The 17,931-nt window shown below is 47.3% G+C and overlaps 7 protein-coding genes across 7 annotated transcripts; 5 read left to right on the top strand and 2 right to left on the bottom strand.

Annotated features, from left to right (window-relative positions):
• Nucleotides 1-84: 84 nt before the first annotated feature.
• hat1 (histone acetyltransferase catalytic subunit HAT1) lies at nt 85-1,805 on the top strand (the record flags this gene model as incomplete). The annotated part of the gene is made up of 4 exons (XM_033568090.1): nt 85-103; nt 172-447; nt 514-778; nt 833-1,805. 4 exons carry the CDS (start codon nt 85-87, stop codon nt 1,803-1,805), a joined length of 1,533 nt encoding a protein of 510 aa, XP_033430085.1.
• A 1,024-nt stretch (nt 1,806-2,829) lies between these two features.
• Nucleotides 2,830-3,345, bottom strand: ATNIH1004_003411 (uncharacterized protein; the record flags this gene model as incomplete). The annotated part of the gene is made up of 1 exon (XM_033568089.1): nt 2,830-3,345. One exon carries the CDS (start codon nt 3,343-3,345, stop codon nt 2,830-2,832), a length of 516 nt encoding a protein of 171 aa, XP_033430084.1.
• A 2,274-nt stretch (nt 3,346-5,619) lies between these two features.
• Nucleotides 5,620-8,584, top strand: ATNIH1004_003410 (pentatricopeptide repeat protein; the record flags this gene model as incomplete). Its single annotated transcript, XM_033568088.1, has 5 exons — nt 5,620-5,622; nt 5,698-5,889; nt 5,949-6,093; nt 6,657-7,114; nt 7,181-8,584. The coding sequence occupies 5 exons, from the start codon at nt 5,620-5,622 to the stop codon at nt 8,582-8,584; spliced, it is 2,202 nt and encodes a 733-aa protein (XP_033430083.1).
• A 939-nt stretch (nt 8,585-9,523) lies between these two features.
• Nucleotides 9,524-9,946, top strand: ATNIH1004_003409 (uncharacterized protein; the record flags this gene model as incomplete). Its single annotated transcript, XM_033568087.1, has 1 exon — nt 9,524-9,946. One exon carries the CDS (start codon nt 9,524-9,526, stop codon nt 9,944-9,946), a length of 423 nt encoding a protein of 140 aa, XP_033430082.1.
• A 557-nt stretch (nt 9,947-10,503) lies between these two features.
• Nucleotides 10,504-12,539, top strand: ATNIH1004_003408 (putative phosphatidylinositol-3,4,5-trisphosphate 3-phosphatase; the record flags this gene model as incomplete). The annotated part of the gene is made up of 3 exons (XM_033568086.1): nt 10,504-10,506; nt 10,727-10,811; nt 10,876-12,539. 3 exons carry the CDS (start codon nt 10,504-10,506, stop codon nt 12,537-12,539), a joined length of 1,752 nt encoding a protein of 583 aa, XP_033430081.1.
• Nucleotides 12,540-12,895: 356 nt separating this feature from the next.
• On the bottom strand, nt 12,896-15,316 carry ATNIH1004_003407 (putative phospholipase A2 (PlaA); the record flags this gene model as incomplete). Its single annotated transcript, XM_033568085.1, has 2 exons — nt 12,896-15,105; nt 15,160-15,316. 2 exons carry the CDS (start codon nt 15,314-15,316, stop codon nt 12,896-12,898), a joined length of 2,367 nt encoding a protein of 788 aa, XP_033430080.1.
• Nucleotides 15,317-15,709: 393 nt separating this feature from the next.
• EXO70 (EXO70 family protein) lies at nt 15,710-17,725 on the top strand (the record flags this gene model as incomplete). The annotated part of the gene is made up of 3 exons (XM_033568084.1): nt 15,710-15,993; nt 16,054-16,271; nt 16,335-17,725. The coding sequence occupies 3 exons, from the start codon at nt 15,710-15,712 to the stop codon at nt 17,723-17,725; spliced, it is 1,893 nt and encodes a 630-aa protein (XP_033430079.1).
• Between the last annotated feature and the right edge of the window lie 206 nt (nt 17,726-17,931).

Here is a 17,931-nt window from a genome sequence, read left to right as displayed (position 1 = left end):
CGGTCTAACATCATTTTCTCCATCCAACTTCACCACCCGCTTACTATTTTTGAATTGTTTTCGCTCTGCGCTACGATAGCAATTATGGCTAATGAAGACGACTGTGACTATACCTTTCTCCTATACCTCCCTCTGTCCTACTCGAAATACAGGCCTGCTGACATTGCTTAGGGACCTGCGACGCCAATGATGCCCTTCAAATAACCGTTGTCCAGCCTAGTGAGGAAAAGCCAAAGACAATCTCTAGCTTTCACCCCCAATTTACATATCCGATATTTGGTGACGAAGAACAAATTTTTGGCTATAAGGGATTGATAATCCGCTTGCGACTTGCGGCCCATGACCTGCGCCCGCATATTCACATCTCTTATGATGACAAGTTCAAGCCCGTGGGTGATACCGCAGCAGTGGACCTTTTGAAAACACTCAAACCATGGGTTCCGGAAGGTCAGCAGTTTATTGTCCGCCCCTCACCCCTTCCTGGCATTTTCTAATTTCCATGGTGACATTCAGAGGCCTTTTCCACCCTTCCGGAATACGAGACTGCGGTCCAAGAAGACGCGGATGCAAAGGACTTTGTGCCACCGGGCAATCTTGTCCATAGCTATGTGACTCGTCTTAGGAACTATGAGATTTGGGCTGGTTCTCTTGCTGACCCCAAAGTGCAACGACTTCTGAATCGGGCGCAAATATTCGTCTCTCTGTTTATCGAGGCCGGCACCCCTCTAGCAATAGATGACCCTGAATGGACTCTTGAGAGGTGGACAGTATACTTTGTGTAAGAAACAGCTTGTGCTTTATGACACGAATCGCGTAGCTGACAATATCGCAGATATGAGAAAGTGACCCCTCCAACACCAACGGCTTCACAATACTCGTTAGTTGGGTATGCAACAACATATCGCTGGTGGTTTTATCAAAGAAGTGAATTAGAAATGCCTATTGCCACGGAAGACTCTTTCCCAGCGCCAGAAATTAGTCCTGCACAGCTTCCGGCTCGATTGCGGATTGCCCAATTCCTGATTCTTCCTCCTCACCAAGGCTCGGGACATGGTGTTCATCTGTATACGACCATCCATTCTGCATGCTTTAATGATCCAACGATTGTTGAATTGACAGTTGAAGATCCAAATGAGGCCTTCGATGCGCTACGTGACACTTCAGACTACCACATCTTACTCCCAGAGTTTCAGAAACAGAAAGTGGGTATCAATCCTGATCCCAACGACTCGTACTCTAAGAAGCAACGGCCTCGTTATGTCCCCACATCTGCCCTTATTCCGACTAAAATTCTTCGCGATATCCGCTCCTCCTTTAAGATTGCGCCGACGCAGTTTGCTCATATTTTGGAAATGTACCTCTTGGGTCAGATTCCTATCAAGAATCGCCATGCTGGTGGGGCAAATATGGCCAGGCTTTTGATCAAAAAGTATAACACGGATGATCCCAATGAACGACGTTATTACTGGTGGCGTATGCTTGTCAAGCAGCGCCTCTTCAAACGCTCTCGAGACATGTTAATTCAACTTGAAATGAGCGACCGTATCCAGAAGCTCGAGGAGACTGTTACGAATGTAGAGGAAGGCTACGAAGCTTTACTTAAGGTTTTCACAGCTCGGGAAGAGGCCCTCAAGAGTAAACAAGAGGAAGATGGTCTTGCAGACGTCATTGTAGACGAGGGCAGTGCAAACTCCAATAGTTCCCCTGGCAATGGCCAACGTGCCAAGCGAAAATTTACGATTAGAGACGAGGAGGATGAAGCTGAGAAGGTAGATGTCTCGACCATCAAGCGGGCAAAGATATAACGGGACAGCCTTTTGATGCTACTTCCTTTGTCCCTTATTTGTTCTTGTTTCTATTAACTCTGTTTATACCGTGCTGCGATCTTTTTCTTTTGTTAGCCTGGGCTATCCAGAAGCTGCGATGTAATTCTACGTGACACGAATGAGTCAAAATTGACCTGAATGTATGTGCTACATAGCATGTTCCTAACCACGATATAATTGCTTGACACTAAGGTTGATAATTAGGAGAGTATCCACAGTCTCCAAAGTATCTACCGTCGTAGACGAGGGAGTATCCAAACTCATTAAACTACTAGTTCCTGTTGAAATGATCGTCGAAAGACCTGCTGTCGTTGATGTAGCTGCGTCCGAAGTCCCGCTTCGTCTCCTGCCCAGTAATTGCGCAATATCACGATCCGTACTTATCTTGAGAAACTGTGGCCTTCCAAATCACGGTCTGTGTTTTGAACAAGCTCTCCAACATGCTCAAGCGCTTGTCTGAAACTCCAAATCTTGGCTTGCATAACATCCGACTCCGGATCCGGCTCCAGAACAGTTTCTGTGTCGGTTTTCTCCGTTTGCTCGATCATGGACATGTAGCTAAATGGCGTGGCTGGTGCAGGATCGTCAGAGGTCCCTTCCCACTATCGTCGCCATCTGAGTCGTCGCGCAGCCCTGTTGGCTCGGCGTCGTCGGCAATATTCAGTACTGTGGAAAAGCTTCAATCCGACACGAGTACGTGCCCACTAAAATGGTTACGGCACATATGGTGAAATTAGTTTTGTTGCCGCACAGGGAAGAAAAGTCCTGCGACTCAGAAGAGAAAGCCGTCGAAGCGGCAGTGAAAGGGAAAGCAGACGGTGGTACAGCATGCGATGTCTCATGCTGTAGGCTGGCGTTCGATATGGGACCGGCTCCGGATCTTCTGCGCGCTGATCTTGCTGTGTGAACATCGAGACATGGTCTATCAGGCAACTATCACGGGAAAGGGCCAAACAGGTATCTTATCTGACGGAGTAGGTTAGGCATCATCATTAACGACATTCTAAATTTGTAGCCAATACTTCTGCAGTTCTCCCAACTCAACAGTGTGCTCTGGCAACCCTGCTGCAGCCTTCTCGGGTTTTCCACTCTTCCTGCTAATCTGCAGGTCCAACTGACGAGATCTAGCCTTTAGACGGTGTAAATAATCCCACTGCTGTTCAATAGTCTCATCTGGCTGTGTTTCTTTGGTTTGTTCCGCATCTAGAGGGAACTCAATTTTGTCTGTATTTCTCCAATCCTCTGCAGATGAAATGTTGCTTGATATATCTGCCGGTGTAGTGCGGAGCCGGAGAATCACCGGTTTATGGACCTGCTTGAAGGATGCAGTAAAACCAACCTTATTGCCGACATTCACATCTCCAACACTTTCAAATCCATATCCAAAGCTGCCATTCCAATTGTAAACCAGATCATCACCATTAAGGAATATATCATTTCCATTACAGGCAGATTTTACTACCCCGATATTCAATTCCAGTGGCTGGTATTTCCAGTTGACAGAAGCAACAGACGGCATCGTGGGTCCCTTACCACAGTATAGATTATTCTGCCTTTGTAGCTAGGGAATTCAGCTTGAAGTATCACAATGGAATTTTCATTATCTATGTAAACATTCAGGAGCTGCAGAAAAAATAAGCATAAGTCAAGAGATAACAGACTAGATTTGATATAATAGCGTGTGAGGCGTAATATCATCAACTGTTGACGAACTCGGAATCTGACAGAAAGCAGGCTCAATAGACAAAACGAATAATGCTAATTTCGCTGACCAGCGCATAATAGTGGTGGAGTACACAAGCACGCGATAATCGAGTGACTGTCTATCAGGAGGCACTGCCGTAGGTCACCACGTGTCGACCGTCCCCATCTGGCGACCGATTTCTAGGTACACAGACTTTTGAATCGTAGATTTTAAACCATCACAGCTTAGTTAATATGGACCCTATCAAAGAGGCTTTAGCAGAAATAGAATCCTTAAAGCCAGGGGAATCGATTAATTCCACTAAAATTGCGAAGACTCACAATGTAAGCCGAATAACCCTGTTAAGGCATCACCGCGGGGTACAGCGCTTTAGAGAAGAGCAGTATAAAAGCTAACAAAATCTTAGCAACCAGCAGACCAAAGAGCTTATAAAATATATAAATAAGCTAGCTAGCCATGGCGTATATCCTTTATATAAGATGCTTCGAAATTTCATCAAGGAAGTTACTGGAGTTAAGCCTGGAAAGAACTGGCCCGGCCGGTTTCTAAAAAGGCATTGAAAGGAGCTTTTTACCGCTATACTGCTATGAATTCTTCACGCAAACGGGCGGATTCTGCATACAAATATTCTTTGTATTTTAAGTTATTAGCCAGAAAGATCCAAGAATATAACATACAGGCAGAGAATATATACAATATAGATAAGGATTCCTAATTGGAGTACTTTTTAAAGGCGATAGAACCTTCTCTAAACAGTAATATAAAAGGGATGGCCTTAAACAACGCCTACAGGATGGTAATCGGGAGTGGATTACTACAATTGCCTGTATCTGCAGATAAGACCTCACTGTCTCATGGCTTAATATACCAAGCAAGTTCTGGCAAGATACAGGATTTATGGCTTTAAGACTTTAATGCTATAGATTACCAGGCGTTCTTTGCCTCCTATTTATCTGGCTGGGTAAATAATGAAATAGGATTTGCATGGCTTCGAGATACTTTTAACCGGGAGACAAAAGACAAAGCTAGGAGGCGTTGGCGTCTTTTAATACTAGATATCCATAACTCTTATATTATTATAAAGTTTATTTAACTTCTATAAAGCCAATAAGATTTATTTATCCACTTTATTCTACTTATACTCTGCAAGCGCTTGATATTAGTATCTTTGGCCCGTTGTCTATGGCTTATATTAATATGTTGGAGGCATTTCTACATGCCTGCCAGGGTCTAAGCTATATTACAAAACGGGATTTTCTTCAAGCTATTCTGGCCAAGCTGGAATGCGGCTTTATTAACAAAAAATATTAAAGCGCCTTGCTGAAAAGGCAGATTTACAGCTTCAGAATGACTTTAAACGGGTTAAAAGAGGCAAGGAGAAACCTTCCAGGCCCTCAACTGCTAAAGATCAGGAGGATATTGTTGAACCAGCTGTTGATGTTATTAAAGAGGCCCCTCTGGCAGTCAATTGTCGAGGAAGGCAAATCCAGCTACCGCAACACTTTCGGGATAATTAAAAAACCTTGTTAGATTCTTTATAATTCTAATTTTAATCCCTCAAAAGATCACTGTATAATTCAAATTGTATGTGGCTCTAAAGCTTCAATTCCTGACTTGGTTGTTGGTGTAAAATCGGTCGTCAGATAGGGACGGTCGTCACGTGGTGACCTACGGTATTGGAGAGATGTCTCGTCATACAATGCAGTATAAAAATATTTGGCCCGTCCAAAGTCGAAAATTTCATATAAGAGAACTCGATTCTAGATAGCTAGATGGATAGTGAGACGACGTCAGACCACTTTGGAATTAGTGATGATAATTGCGTCCAACGGATCTCGGAGTTTGTCTTTCTCCGAGGAGCTCCATCCGGAGGGGAGCTTTGTTGGCTGTCACATTCAACACAACGAAGTGGCTGGCCTTAACCCTGATTCTTTTCTTACTTTGGTTTTTGAGCACTTTTATTATTTGAGTCACCTTTATCTCTGAACTTGCAATACTCCCGATTTGGGACACCACCTGTGTTGTCGCCCAGGTACCACCATATCTTCGGGCGCCTTTATACAGCCCAAATTGCAGCATACTCCAAAGATGGTAAGTTGCCTCTTGCCTCTAGTGCGATTAGCTTCTGCAATGTTCATATGGCTAATACTCTCACGCGATGAATAGCTACCACTAGGTCTTCTCACGGCCGCACAAGGCCACCCTATGCTTGTGGAACTCAAGAACGGCGAAACCCTGAACGGACATCTCGCCAATTGCGATAACTGGATGAACCTTATACTCAAGGAGGTTGTTCAAACCAGTCCCGAAGGCGATCGATTTTTCAAAGTACCAGAAGTTTACATCAGAGGAAACAATGTATGACGATGCGCAAATACCCTTAACGTGCTATTGTTCTTGGTGTTGATACTTCGCAGATTAAGTACCTACGGATTCCAGAAGAGATCGTGGAAATCGTGAAGGAGCAACAACAAAATCAACCCTCAAACCGCAATCGTGGCGGCCACCGGGGCGACAGAGGCGACAGAGGCGGACGAGGCGGCCGAGGTCGTGGCCGGGGACGTGGTCGAGGTGGCAGCTAGAAATGAATTGAACCTGGCTAAATGAGAGAAGATGAAGATAGATACCCCGGGCAGAACAAACAGGTAGTTCGCTAGGAAGATCCATTCGGCGGGTTAGTCGAGCATATCTTGGCGTATATGGCTCTGTATTTTCAATGGGAATTGCCATCTATGCTTTTAGTCTAATTACTCTTTTTTCTTCTTCTTCTTCTTCTTCTTCTTCTTCACTTTTTTTCTATTTTAACGGGGAGTCAATCTCTTCTGCAACTAGTAGATATCTTATTTGCACCATGTATTCTTTTGAATGGTAAGTAGATATAAGTAGGGAGAAGAGCTTTGAACGTCACGTGATAAATACAGTTCATCCTGTGTTATTTCAAGCTGGAAGAGTGGAAATGATTCGGTTTCGTCAAGGCATCGAAATGCCGCATAAGACACTTATTTTAGATGGCTTATGGCATTGCCTCTGCCCATCATTCAACTTTGACACCCTCATATATTCCGGACTTCCTGCCATAAGGAAGTGTCGCCGTCCCAGAATTGATCATTTTCCGACCATCTTAGGAAGCTCCACATCAGCCTCTTCGTGGAGATACTTAAGCAGTCGCACACCGAGACTCCAGAAACATGATACGGGGAAGGATAACATCACGGATGGAATTGAACCTTGCGACCCTCAGTCCGATCAGTTAGTATCACGACACACATATCGACATACGAGAAATGTCCCTAGGCTTCCTCGAGGGGTTCCCGATACTCTAAAGGACAAGACAACGTCACGTTTAGAGACAAGGCTACAGGAGATAACAGCTAAGCGCCCCAGGATTATCAGCGCAACCCAGATATTGCGCACCTTAATTAGAGACCGCCACATACGCCCGGACCTACGGCATTACAAGGCGTTGATACTGGCCAACTCCGATCCAGAGCGTGGGTCGCCGGAAAATGTCCGCCAATTGTTGTCGGAAATGGAAACGAACGGGATAACTGCAGATTCTGGAACATTGCATGCTGCTTTACAGGTACGCTCGTGTCTGCTATGTACCTTTTTGCGGTGACTGTACGCTGACATCTGCCTTGACTGCTAGGTCCTTGCAGTTCATCCGGATTATATGCTGCGCCAAGAGATTTTGCACACTCTACGAGACCGATGGCTTCCTTTAAGCCCTGCTGGCTGGCACTACGTTGTGGCTGGCCTATTGAGGGAACACCAATTTGAGTTGGCGTTAGACCTTCTCGAAAAAATGGAAATAAAAGAGGTCCCGGTCGAGAACTGGCTGTACAGTCTTTTTATATACTATCTTTGCGACTTTGAAGAATTCGACGAGGTGATTCGATTGATACGTCTACGTGTAAGGCGAGGCCATGAAATGACGCCTGATTTGTGGCTGTACGTTCTGGATGCAGCAAGTGCTGCTGTCCATCACGAGGCAACATTTTACGTATGGAGACAAATGGTGGGATTAGGATATCTTAAACCATCATATGGTATCTGCCGGAACGTTCTGACTGTTGCATGCCGTACTGGGGATACGAACCTTGCGACATCCGTGATCCACTTCCTTACCGAAACCGATGTGTCCCTTAGCTTGGAAGACTACGAGAGGCTGGCAGAAGCTCATCTTAACTCCGGGGATTTGTGTTCTGGATTTGAAATCTTATGCCAAATGCATGCAGCAGGCATTCCACTGAAACCGAGCTCGACTAGTGCTGTTCTCACCCACATGATTCAAAATAGAACCCATCCACGCGATGCTTGGGCCATGCTAAAACGGCTGAAAGAACTGAAATACGAGATCCCTCTCCGTTGCGCTCTGGTTGTGATTCAAATGTGTGAGCAAGAAGCTCTTAGCGATCCCTCGATGGTAGACGATGGGATTGCGTTATACAAGGAACTTTACGCGCTTTGCCCGGCTAAGGCTGATGCTTCAGTGTACAACTCTCTTGTTGGTATGTGCCGACGGGCAAAAAACACAAACGCCGGCATTTTTGTTGTGAAAGAGATGGCATCCCTTGGCGTGGTGCCGGATGGTACGACATTTGAGCACCTCATCGTAATGTGCCTAGACGCCGGCAATTTTGAATCAGCGTTGATGTATTTTCAGGACATGTCTGAACGAGGGTTTACTCCTGATGAAGATACGCGTATCGAGATTCGGGACCTCTGCTCTAGGTCGAGTAGCGAGTACGCGCTCCAATTGCGATATCACCCGCATGTCAGGGATGAAGCGATAGATGTATCGGACCCTGACGCCCAATCCACCGTGGAATCTCCACCTTTGTTCAAGAAGGTCTTCTCCTACCCACCACCGGAATACGCTAATGTCCCTCGACGCCAAATACAACGGCCGGTGTCTACGGAAGAACGGCGAGCACAGCGACGAGCGGAAAATAAAGAACGCCGAAAACAGAAAAGAAGGCGGCTGGCCATTGCCAGGAATAAACTGGAAGAAGGATGGGAGGATTACGAACCGGGGGGGGTTGGTTCTTGAGGATCAACTCGAAACAAAAGAGAAACCTCTCGGCTAGCGAAGCTATGCAAATGAAACTCTTGTATGGTAGATTCATGTTGTTAGAGAGGGAGTCGAAAATAGCATACTCTGTACTGCATTGTGAATGTAACTCTGCATGATCATCACGATAGAGTCGGCACTAGGGGATAGTAGTTACCTTATGGTTACATTTGCGAGGTTGGCGGATTATTTCTCCTGTTGATAGGAAAGCAGAAGAACAAGAGCAAGAGCACGCTACCTTGCAGATGATATGTATGTCTCATAACATCATACTAGTGGCTTTCCTGCTCTGAGACTTTGAGCGCAACGTCCACACATCACCGTCCAATCTATTCCTTATCCATGTTTTTCACCAGAAGAACTCTAATTTGAACTATTCGGATGCTATCCTGCTGCTGTTCTATAAATACACAAGTTCACTAACACTGTGATCGGCCCCAAGAAGAATTGGACAGCAAGGACAGCGTCTGCAGTACATGCATATAACCGAGGGTCGTGACACTTTAACAACCACATCATAGGTGGATATTCAATTAAGTGCCATGTGTTGCACCAATTACGACAGGATTGGGACTCCTCTATGGCCTTACGTTCACACAATGCTGAAGAGGAGACCAAGCGATCGACGGTGGGAATACCTTGTAGAGTATGCGAAAAGCAGGACAATGGACCTACTCCACAGGCATCCCAACCAATCTTCATTTGCCTGAGATGTTGATACCAAAAGCCCGGGGAGACTCTGTCATACTACTAAAGCAGTCACTTGCCGCCATAGACATACTTCTATCCATTTAGCCTGTGACACCTGCTACCTTCTGTCTATTAATCACTTGCCTATTTAGTCTCTTGATTTTCGATTGTTGCATTTCATCCCCGCATCTCTGGCTTCCGTAAATATACATTCTACGCCTGTTCGTAATGCATCTTTCTTCAGTCCTCGCCGTTGCTCTCTCTGCCCCCAGCCTTACCAATGCTGTTCTTTTCCATCGCAACCCAAATCCAGCCTTGACCTGGCAGGTATCTAATTTCACCTACCACTGTTCTCCCGGGGGCTGTGTCTACGTCTTCAGCATCCACGGCGCTGAAACCAAGAACACTCCCGGATTCACGGCCGACTGTTTGATACCGAACTCAGGAAAAGAAGAGGAATACACTCAGTGCGACAACGAACAAGTCAAAGCCAAAGTGACCCCCGCGGCTGATTTCATACGGAATGTCAAGGTGGAGTATAGTTGGCTACAGGGCGTTACTGCTGAGTTCCACGCGCGAGGCCAGATTAATATCACTTTAACCGACACCTACTTTACCATTCCGGTGACTGAGGTGTCTGGTATTGCTTGAGGTCGCAGCGAAGCCTTGACCGAGATCGGTACTTCCGACTTTATGTTTGATTTATAAACGAAGAGGAAACGTTGGTCAAGTGGTGCGCAACAAGTCTGCGAAAGCAGATTGGATAATCAAACACATTGAAATACAAAAAAATCTGGGAAGGAAATGGGCGTATGGATCTGCGGTGCCGAAGGTGGGAAAGCTCGATTTCTTAATATAATGTCTGGTCTGATTATGGAAGCCTGCTGATATGATATGATAATAACGTTCTTTTTTTGTGTCTATCTGCTCCATGAAATGCCCATTGGATAATAAATGGATTCATCCTGTCTCCAAATTGATTGTTTGGCCTTTGTTGATTTAGCCCCGTCCTTGCCTGTGACATCATCCCCACCCACTGCCAGCTTTCCCCTGTAAAAATCCCCTGACACGAGCACAACCAACATTCTTGAGCGTCCTATGAAGGGTGTATATAAAAATAATTACATCCTGATGTCTGTGAGCCAATCATAAATACTCCCGGAGGATCTATCGCTCCGCATTTCATTCATTCTAAGAGATCGCTGCGAATGGTAAGTTTTAGTTTTATCCCCCCCCCCCCCTCCCTTTTTTTTCCCCTATCTCCCTACACTGTTTTGTTTATCACGAAATTTGGGCACAGGGCAGATGGAGGCATTGCATACTCTTTTGGCTACCTAATCCCAATGGTAATTAGTATTCTCGCCCTTCTTCCGGAATGCTACTTCTTGCGGAGACTGACGTTGTGGTGCTTGGCTTTCTGGAACAATGTAGGCGTCGATTCTCCGGCAGATTGTTGCTGGGCCCAGATTGAAACATCCAGAGGCGAATCTCGATCTCTGTTACGTTACAGACAATGGTGAGACCCTACTGGATTTCGTTGCTGCTTTTCTATCAGCCGCGTCTGACACGTAACCTCGTAGTTGTCGCAACGTCCGGACCTTCGTCGACCTACCCGCAACGAGCTTACAGGAACCCTCTCGATGAATTGGTGAACTTCTTGGACACAAAGCATGGCGAGGATTGGTGCATATGGGAGTTTCGTGCTGAGGGTACTGGCTACCCCGATGAGGAGGTCTACGGACGGATCCATCATTTTCCCTTTCCTGACCACCATCCGCCGCCATTTGCCCTCATTCCGGCAATTATGGGAAGCATGAAGAACTGGATTCAACGATTAGATGATACAGGCCAAGAGAAGTCACCCGATAAAGAGAATAAAGGGAAGAGAGTTGCCGTTGTTCACTGCAAGGCTGGTAAAGGGCGAAGTGGGACAATCGTTTGCAGTTATCTAATCAGCCAAGAAGGGTGGAAATTAGAAGATGCCTTGCAGCGATTTACGGAACGAAGGATGCGATCTGGATTTGGCCACGGCGTTAGTATCCAAAGCCAGCTGCGCTGGGTGGGGTACGTTGATCGTTGGGCGAACCAGATGGCCAAGGTATACATTGAACGACCGGTGGAGATACTGGAAATACATGTTTGGGGCCTGCGAGATGGCGTCAAGGTTGCAGTGGAAGGATTTGTCGAGGAGGGCAAAAGGATCAAGAACTTACATCTGTTTCATCGCAGTGAACGTACGGTCATCGACAATGGGATGACGACACTTCCCGAGAGTGATGATAGAAAGGCTAAAAGTGGCACCAACAGTCACAATGAGCCTTTGTGGACTTCAACAGATGCATCTACTGGATCTAACCTCATTACCCCTATTACTTCCTCGGATAAGTTAAGCACTTCTACAAAAACCCTACGAGCAGCCATCTTCCGACCTAGTAAGCCGGTTATCGTGCCTACCAGCGATGTAAACATTGACTTTGAACGACGGAGCAAGGCGCCATACACGGGCTGGGCAATGGTTACTTCGATAGCACACATCTGGTTCAACACTTTCTTCGAGGGAGGTGACAAACTTGACTCGGGAGTCTTTGACGCAGAGTGGGATGTTATGGATGGAATTAAAGGCACTACCAAGAAAGGAACTAAGGCGCTTGACCGATTGAAAGTCGTTTGGCGTTATCCAACCCCTTCCCAACTTGGAGCACCAGAATCGAACGAGGAAAGCGCAGCCCCCATTCCTGGCCAAACGATTACCGAGCCCGAACCGGGTGAGCCTATCCCTGAAAGTCATCCGGCCGATTGGCACGGCCTAAAGATACAGTACGACGGCGTGGGAGTCTCACGGGACCAGGAGAATACCCCATTACAAGTTTCGAAATCGCAAGAGAATCAATCGGAGGACATGAAGTCCCAAGCGAGTAATTCTACCCAGACTGGTATCAGCACAACGGCCGCCAGTGCGGCAGCAACCGCTGTCCATTCGACACAGGAGCTGAGGGAGGAATTAGGGCCAAGGAAGCAGACGACTGAGAGTCAACACGTCAGTCTTGCAGAAAGCGATGATAACTCGCCAGTCCTAGGTCGCCGGAAATGCAAGGCAGCCGAAAAGAAGGAAGGGCTGTCGACACAACACCTGCAAGAAATGGAAGAAGACGGAGATTTCGAAGGCACCCAGCCCTATTTTGAAATTGGCAACTGTCAGGATGGATCTTCCCGTGTTGGAGACGAGTCCACAAAGAACAAATAACTAGAGCATTCTCTTTCTTATCCCTCTGTGCTTGTGAGGTGCAAAAAGGTATATACGGTATTTTAGACGGAGTTTATTAATAGACAGATATAACCATAGATTTTCAATGAGTAACCAGTCCACGTGGACTTCTCATGTTGTATACAAAAAATAAAACTTCCAAAGTAAAAGTACAACTAGTGGTAGTTATGGACATAGGAGTGTTGGAGGCTCACAAAGAACAATCCATTTCACAAACAAGGTTAGATGAATTTATTCTCTAAGGTTTAAAGTATTCAAACATATTAACTTCACACACACGCGCGTGCGCGCGAAAAGTACATGCAGATACAAATATGACAACGTAGTACATCAGGCTACAGTGGAACGAAGCCTTCCATACAACGTCGATGTTCCTGTTCCTCTCGCTGCAGTCGATCGGACTTCTTACGTTCATAAACAGCCCTTACCACGCGCTTGACCTGGTCCTCGCCGTGCGCGAAATTAGCCCTGGCGAGACCCACGACCGAGTCGATCTGTTCAGGCGTATACACAAAGTTCCAGGTGGAGAGGAAATCATCCACATCCGGGTCGATAGAGTTGGGCTTCGGAGATCCGGTAGGGGCCTTTAAGGAGGATGCCTTTCCCTCTAAACGGCCGGCGATTCGGGGTCTCGAGGGTGGCGGACTCGGAGGCAACTCTGGAGCAGAGGGGTTGGGAAGGAAAGGGAAGTAAACGACGGCGATTCCTGCGTCAGGACGCATTAGGTGAAAGTCGGATTCGGATTCGTCGATACTATTCGGAAGGAAGAGACGCTTGGATGGTGGTGGTTCCTCGTCAGAGACTCTTTCCTGCTTTATGCCGACCCAGACATTGCAGTAGTCCAAATCAGTGTCTTGAGGACGGTGGTGGTCACTAGTTCCCTTTGGATTTTGGGCATCCTTGACCTTTTTGTTCAGTTTGTCCGTGGTGATGTTCTCTGGTTCCCGGAGAGTCTCTTCCGTTTCTTTCAGGTCTGTCTCGGCTTTGGGCCAACCGGCTCCCAGGGGCCAGCCTTTGATGCCTCGCTGTCGCGCGTATCCGTCCACAACTGAGAGCCAGTTTTCTTGTTTTATGTCGGCAGAAGCATCGAACGCAACGATGATGTCTATATCTCTGCCCGGTCTGAGTAGCGGGTATATAGGTAGGTTGTTACTCATTCCCGCATCCATAAGACGTAGATATTGGCTGTGGAATATGGACTCCGGGCAAGAAGCTGGCAGTTGGTCTTTCATGTCCAATACGTAGTTTGGGATTGTGGCAGGGTCAATTGGGTGTACTCGCACGAGATCCTCCGTTTTCCCTTGGATCAGAGAATCTATGCCTCCAAAGCCCGCGATTCCTTTTAGGGCTGGTCGAATTTCCTTATAATAGTGGGATAGTGTTGCGCAGAAAGCACTGCCCCAGACTCCCATCAACCCTGGCACGCGTAACTCCGGGGTTGGAAGATTATCCTCGGGAATCTTGTTGACGCCTCCCTTGAAATGTCGTCCTAAAGCCCAAGTCGGTATTCCGGCGCCGAGCTCCTCGCAGAAAAGTTCGTAAGGTGTGAATTCAAACCATTGAAACCAAGCTTCGTTCTTGGACTTTCTCATCAGTGTCTCTGGCGTCGGTTGCTTCTTATGATGACTATCTTCGTCGTTCAGGATGGGTATTTCATGACGAACCGCTGTGTAGATGGGAAGGGGATGAGACCCATCAGTTATATTGTGGCTCTGGTTAGACAATTTTAAGTCACGATCCGAAACCCCAAGTTCTCCTTTCGGTACGAGCAGTCTGGCGGCCAGCAACAGGCCGTAGATGTCCACGAGACCGAAATCTGCACCGGGATCACCTTTCAACCTTTCAACCAAGCCGCTCAGAAGATGCTTATTGGTAGGAGCGGCTGTAAGTAAATCAAGCGCTTTGGGTGGGAATGCAATATGCACACCCAGCCTGCTCTTCAGGTGATCGACGAGCTTATTGAAATTGCGTCCAGTGATTGTCGAATGGTATAATGTTTGCAGCCAGCAACTGCCGCTCACACCAGCTGTATACGTGACACAATCCCATAGACCAGCTTCCTGAGCAGCTAAATACGATCCAGTGCCAGCCACAAGGGCGCGCAGGCCGCCACCAGAGCCACACATAGCAATTATCGGTACGTCGTCGGGGTGTATGTCCTCCTCAGCAATATTCAGATAAGCCGCAAGTGCTTTCACTGAATGCTGCTTCCTCTTTCTCCTGAACACCAACTCATCGTCGCAGAGGCTACTGCCAACACGGACCCTGGCCTCGCGTAATATCTCGGGGTTAATGTCCGGGTCGTGGGCCTCCTTCCAGATATTATCTGCGAGAGAACCAGGAGACATCGAAAGCTCATGCTGGAGTTTCTGTACAGTCGCTGGAAGCAATCGAGTCCAATCGGGAACAATATAGCTCTTGAGGCTGTCTAGTTCAACCCAATCGGCCGAGCCAACTGACTGCTTTACTCCATCGAACCTATGCATAATACTTGCCCAAACCGAGCCTCCCTCGCTTAATTGAGCATTTTCTTCGAGAATATTGTCTGTGAAGTCCTTGTCAGAAGGCTTATTGTGCCAATTGTCGGCTCTCCACGTACTTGAAGTGGAAATGAATGCATTCTGCTCTGATTGTATAGGTGACCGCCGTGTTCGAGATGCGCGTTCGCCTGTAGAGTAGAGCAGTCCACTACCCAGGGCTATTAGAGCCGCGGGAGGGACCGCCCATCGCAAGCTCAGTGCCTTTGCAGCACCCATATTGAGATGGGTACTGCGGAAGGAAGGGCGCGTAGAGGGCAACATGCGACCTTTAAAAGGCCATTGCGCTGGTGGGCCAGACCATGACGATCCTCGTTCACTCTAAGCTGTATGATGTAATGTCACGTGGAAAGAGTATCCGGGAGAACCTGACGGCCCGATGATGCCTATTTTGGGACTAGCAATGTCTTCTGGGAGGCTCTACTTTTGAGGCGGCGAAACCTCCCTTCAAACAATCCGATCATGCTTGCTTCAGGAGGCCAGGCGCCTCGGCTTTCTGTTTTCAAAGGCATGACGTTCTTTCTGTCGTGATAATCTTGCGATCGGAGTGGACTAGTTTTCTAAACAGTTGATGTTGGTTGTGGGACCTTGTGGATCGAGCGCTTCCTGATCATGGTTACCCCAAGGAATACCGCCTATGCGGAGGAAAGCGCCGAAGTAGAGGTGCTGTACGCCAACCTCGAGAAGCTCAAAGTTCTCACCAAGAAGATTCAAGGTTCCCTTGTGCGCGTTGAGACTGGAGGCAACGTGGTGAAGCATGCCATCGGCCCCATATACAGTAATACACAGTCGCTTCAGATCACCAACAACAACATCGATAAGATCAATGAAGCCATTGATCGCCTGCGCCAACCACTTGATGCTAAGAATCGAGAGGAGGACATCATTCGTGCTGGGTAAGAGACTCTGCTTAAAATTTCCAGGCACCTTTTTGACCTAAGTATGCTTTTCAATAGCCCCCAGGATGTTGAACTGTCGCAATACCTCTCGGCCATGAAACGCGTGGAAAAGGCCTTGATTGATCTCAATTCAACAAATTTGCGATCAAATCAGAAAGCTATCTCCGATTTCTCGTCTTTATTGAGCACCGGCACCATCAAGATCCAAGACTTGTTCCGCAGCGAATTAAGCCGGCATGTCAGCCCTATCGAGCCGCTGCATTACTTAACAAAAGGTGGGCATGCCATCCCAAGTATACCGATAACCCTAGCTTAGCTGCTTACCTGTCTAATTGTAGAGCTTCCGTTTCCATCAATCCCCGAAGAGACGATTGCAGAATTGGCACCCATCAGCGCTGCGATTAGCTCGGCAGCACCTCATGGACCCCAACGCGGTGAAGGCGGAAACCCCACACTCAAAATATTCGCCGATATCCGTGGACCATATATGACCAAGAGCCTACAGAATCTTGCCATAGCATCGTTGAATACGGTCAAGCGGAGGGCCACAGATGGCCCCTATAAGCAAGGTACTAATGGGATTGGTATTTACTCGAATGCCTTGGAGGGGTTCATATATACCGAACATGATATTATCTCGCGGATTTTCACAGGTGGCCAGCAGGGACTGGCTCTCCACGCCACCTGTCGTTCTGCGCTGGCCGAATACTCAAAGACACTGCGTGAGCTTAACCAATACATAAAGGCAAATCTTATGACAGACTGCTTCCTAGCCTTTGAGATTATCGAGATTGTGACTACTATGTCCTACCGTATAGACTCCAAGACTGGGGAACTCAAGAGTGTATTTATTGAAGCTCTGAGACCAGTTCGCGAAACCGCCAAATCCTCTCTTACCGAATTGCTTGAGGAAACCAAGCGCAGGGCTGGGAATATCGCCGTGCTCCCACCCGACGGTGGATCTGTACCTCTTGTCAATGAAGTCATGAACGCTCTCACTACATTGACTAGTTATTCGGGGCCGCTGGCATCTATCTTAACCTCTCTAGGCGATGGCAATTGGCGTTCTACGTCAAACACATCTGTCACTCCATTGGATGTCAGCCCTGACAGCTTGACACTCCTCACTCATTTTATTCTTGACATGGTTGAGGCTCTTATGATTGCACTGGAGTCTCGGGGCAGGGCATTTCACCGCTCTAAAGCCGTTCAGGGGGTCTTTCTTTCAAATGTGTTCTGCAACGTTGATCGGTCCATTCGGGGTAATTCAGACTTGGCAAAGTACCTTGGCTCTCCCGACAGCATCACGCGGATAGACACCTTCCGTAAACGTGCCATCTCGACGTACTTGGACTCCTGGAAAGAGACTTCACATTATCTCCTCGATGTGCAATATACATCTCGAGGGGCTGGTGGCTCAGCCCGGCCTACGTCCGGGGGTGCTGTGGACTCCACTTCCATAGTGAAGTCTCTTTCTTCTAAAGATAAGGATGCGATTAAGGAAAAGTTCAAGGCGTTTAACGCTAGCTTTGATGAAATGCTGGCCCGCCACAAGGGTTTGTATATGGAGCGAGAGGTGCGTGGGGTGCTTGCCCGTGAGATACAGGCAGTCCTTGAGCCTCTGTACGCACGTTTCTGGGACCGCTACCATGAAATCGACAAGGGAAGGGGCAAATATGTCAAGTATGACAAGGGGAGTCTTTCTGCACAGCTGGCAGCACTGTCATGAAATAAATCAGGCGTTGTGATTTACAATTGAGCTCACAGTTATACATAGAGCATGGCATTGTGCCCAGAGGGGATAATGATGTGTTCAATGCAGACGCCTCCAGAATCTCATGGATCCCCATAGTTTAATATGATAATTCTTTTCACTGCAAACGAGAATGGATGGACCGGATAATATACAAATCATGTGATGATAGCCCCTCCAGA

The sequence above is a fragment of the Aspergillus tanneri genome (assembly GCF_003426965.1).
Source record: "Aspergillus tanneri strain NIH1004 chromosome Unknown AapTan_1_pilon_pilon_pilon, whole genome shotgun sequence".
NCBI lineage: Eukaryota > Fungi > Ascomycota > Eurotiomycetes > Eurotiales > Aspergillaceae > Aspergillus > Aspergillus tanneri.
This window is presented reverse-complemented; position numbering and strand designations above follow the sequence as displayed.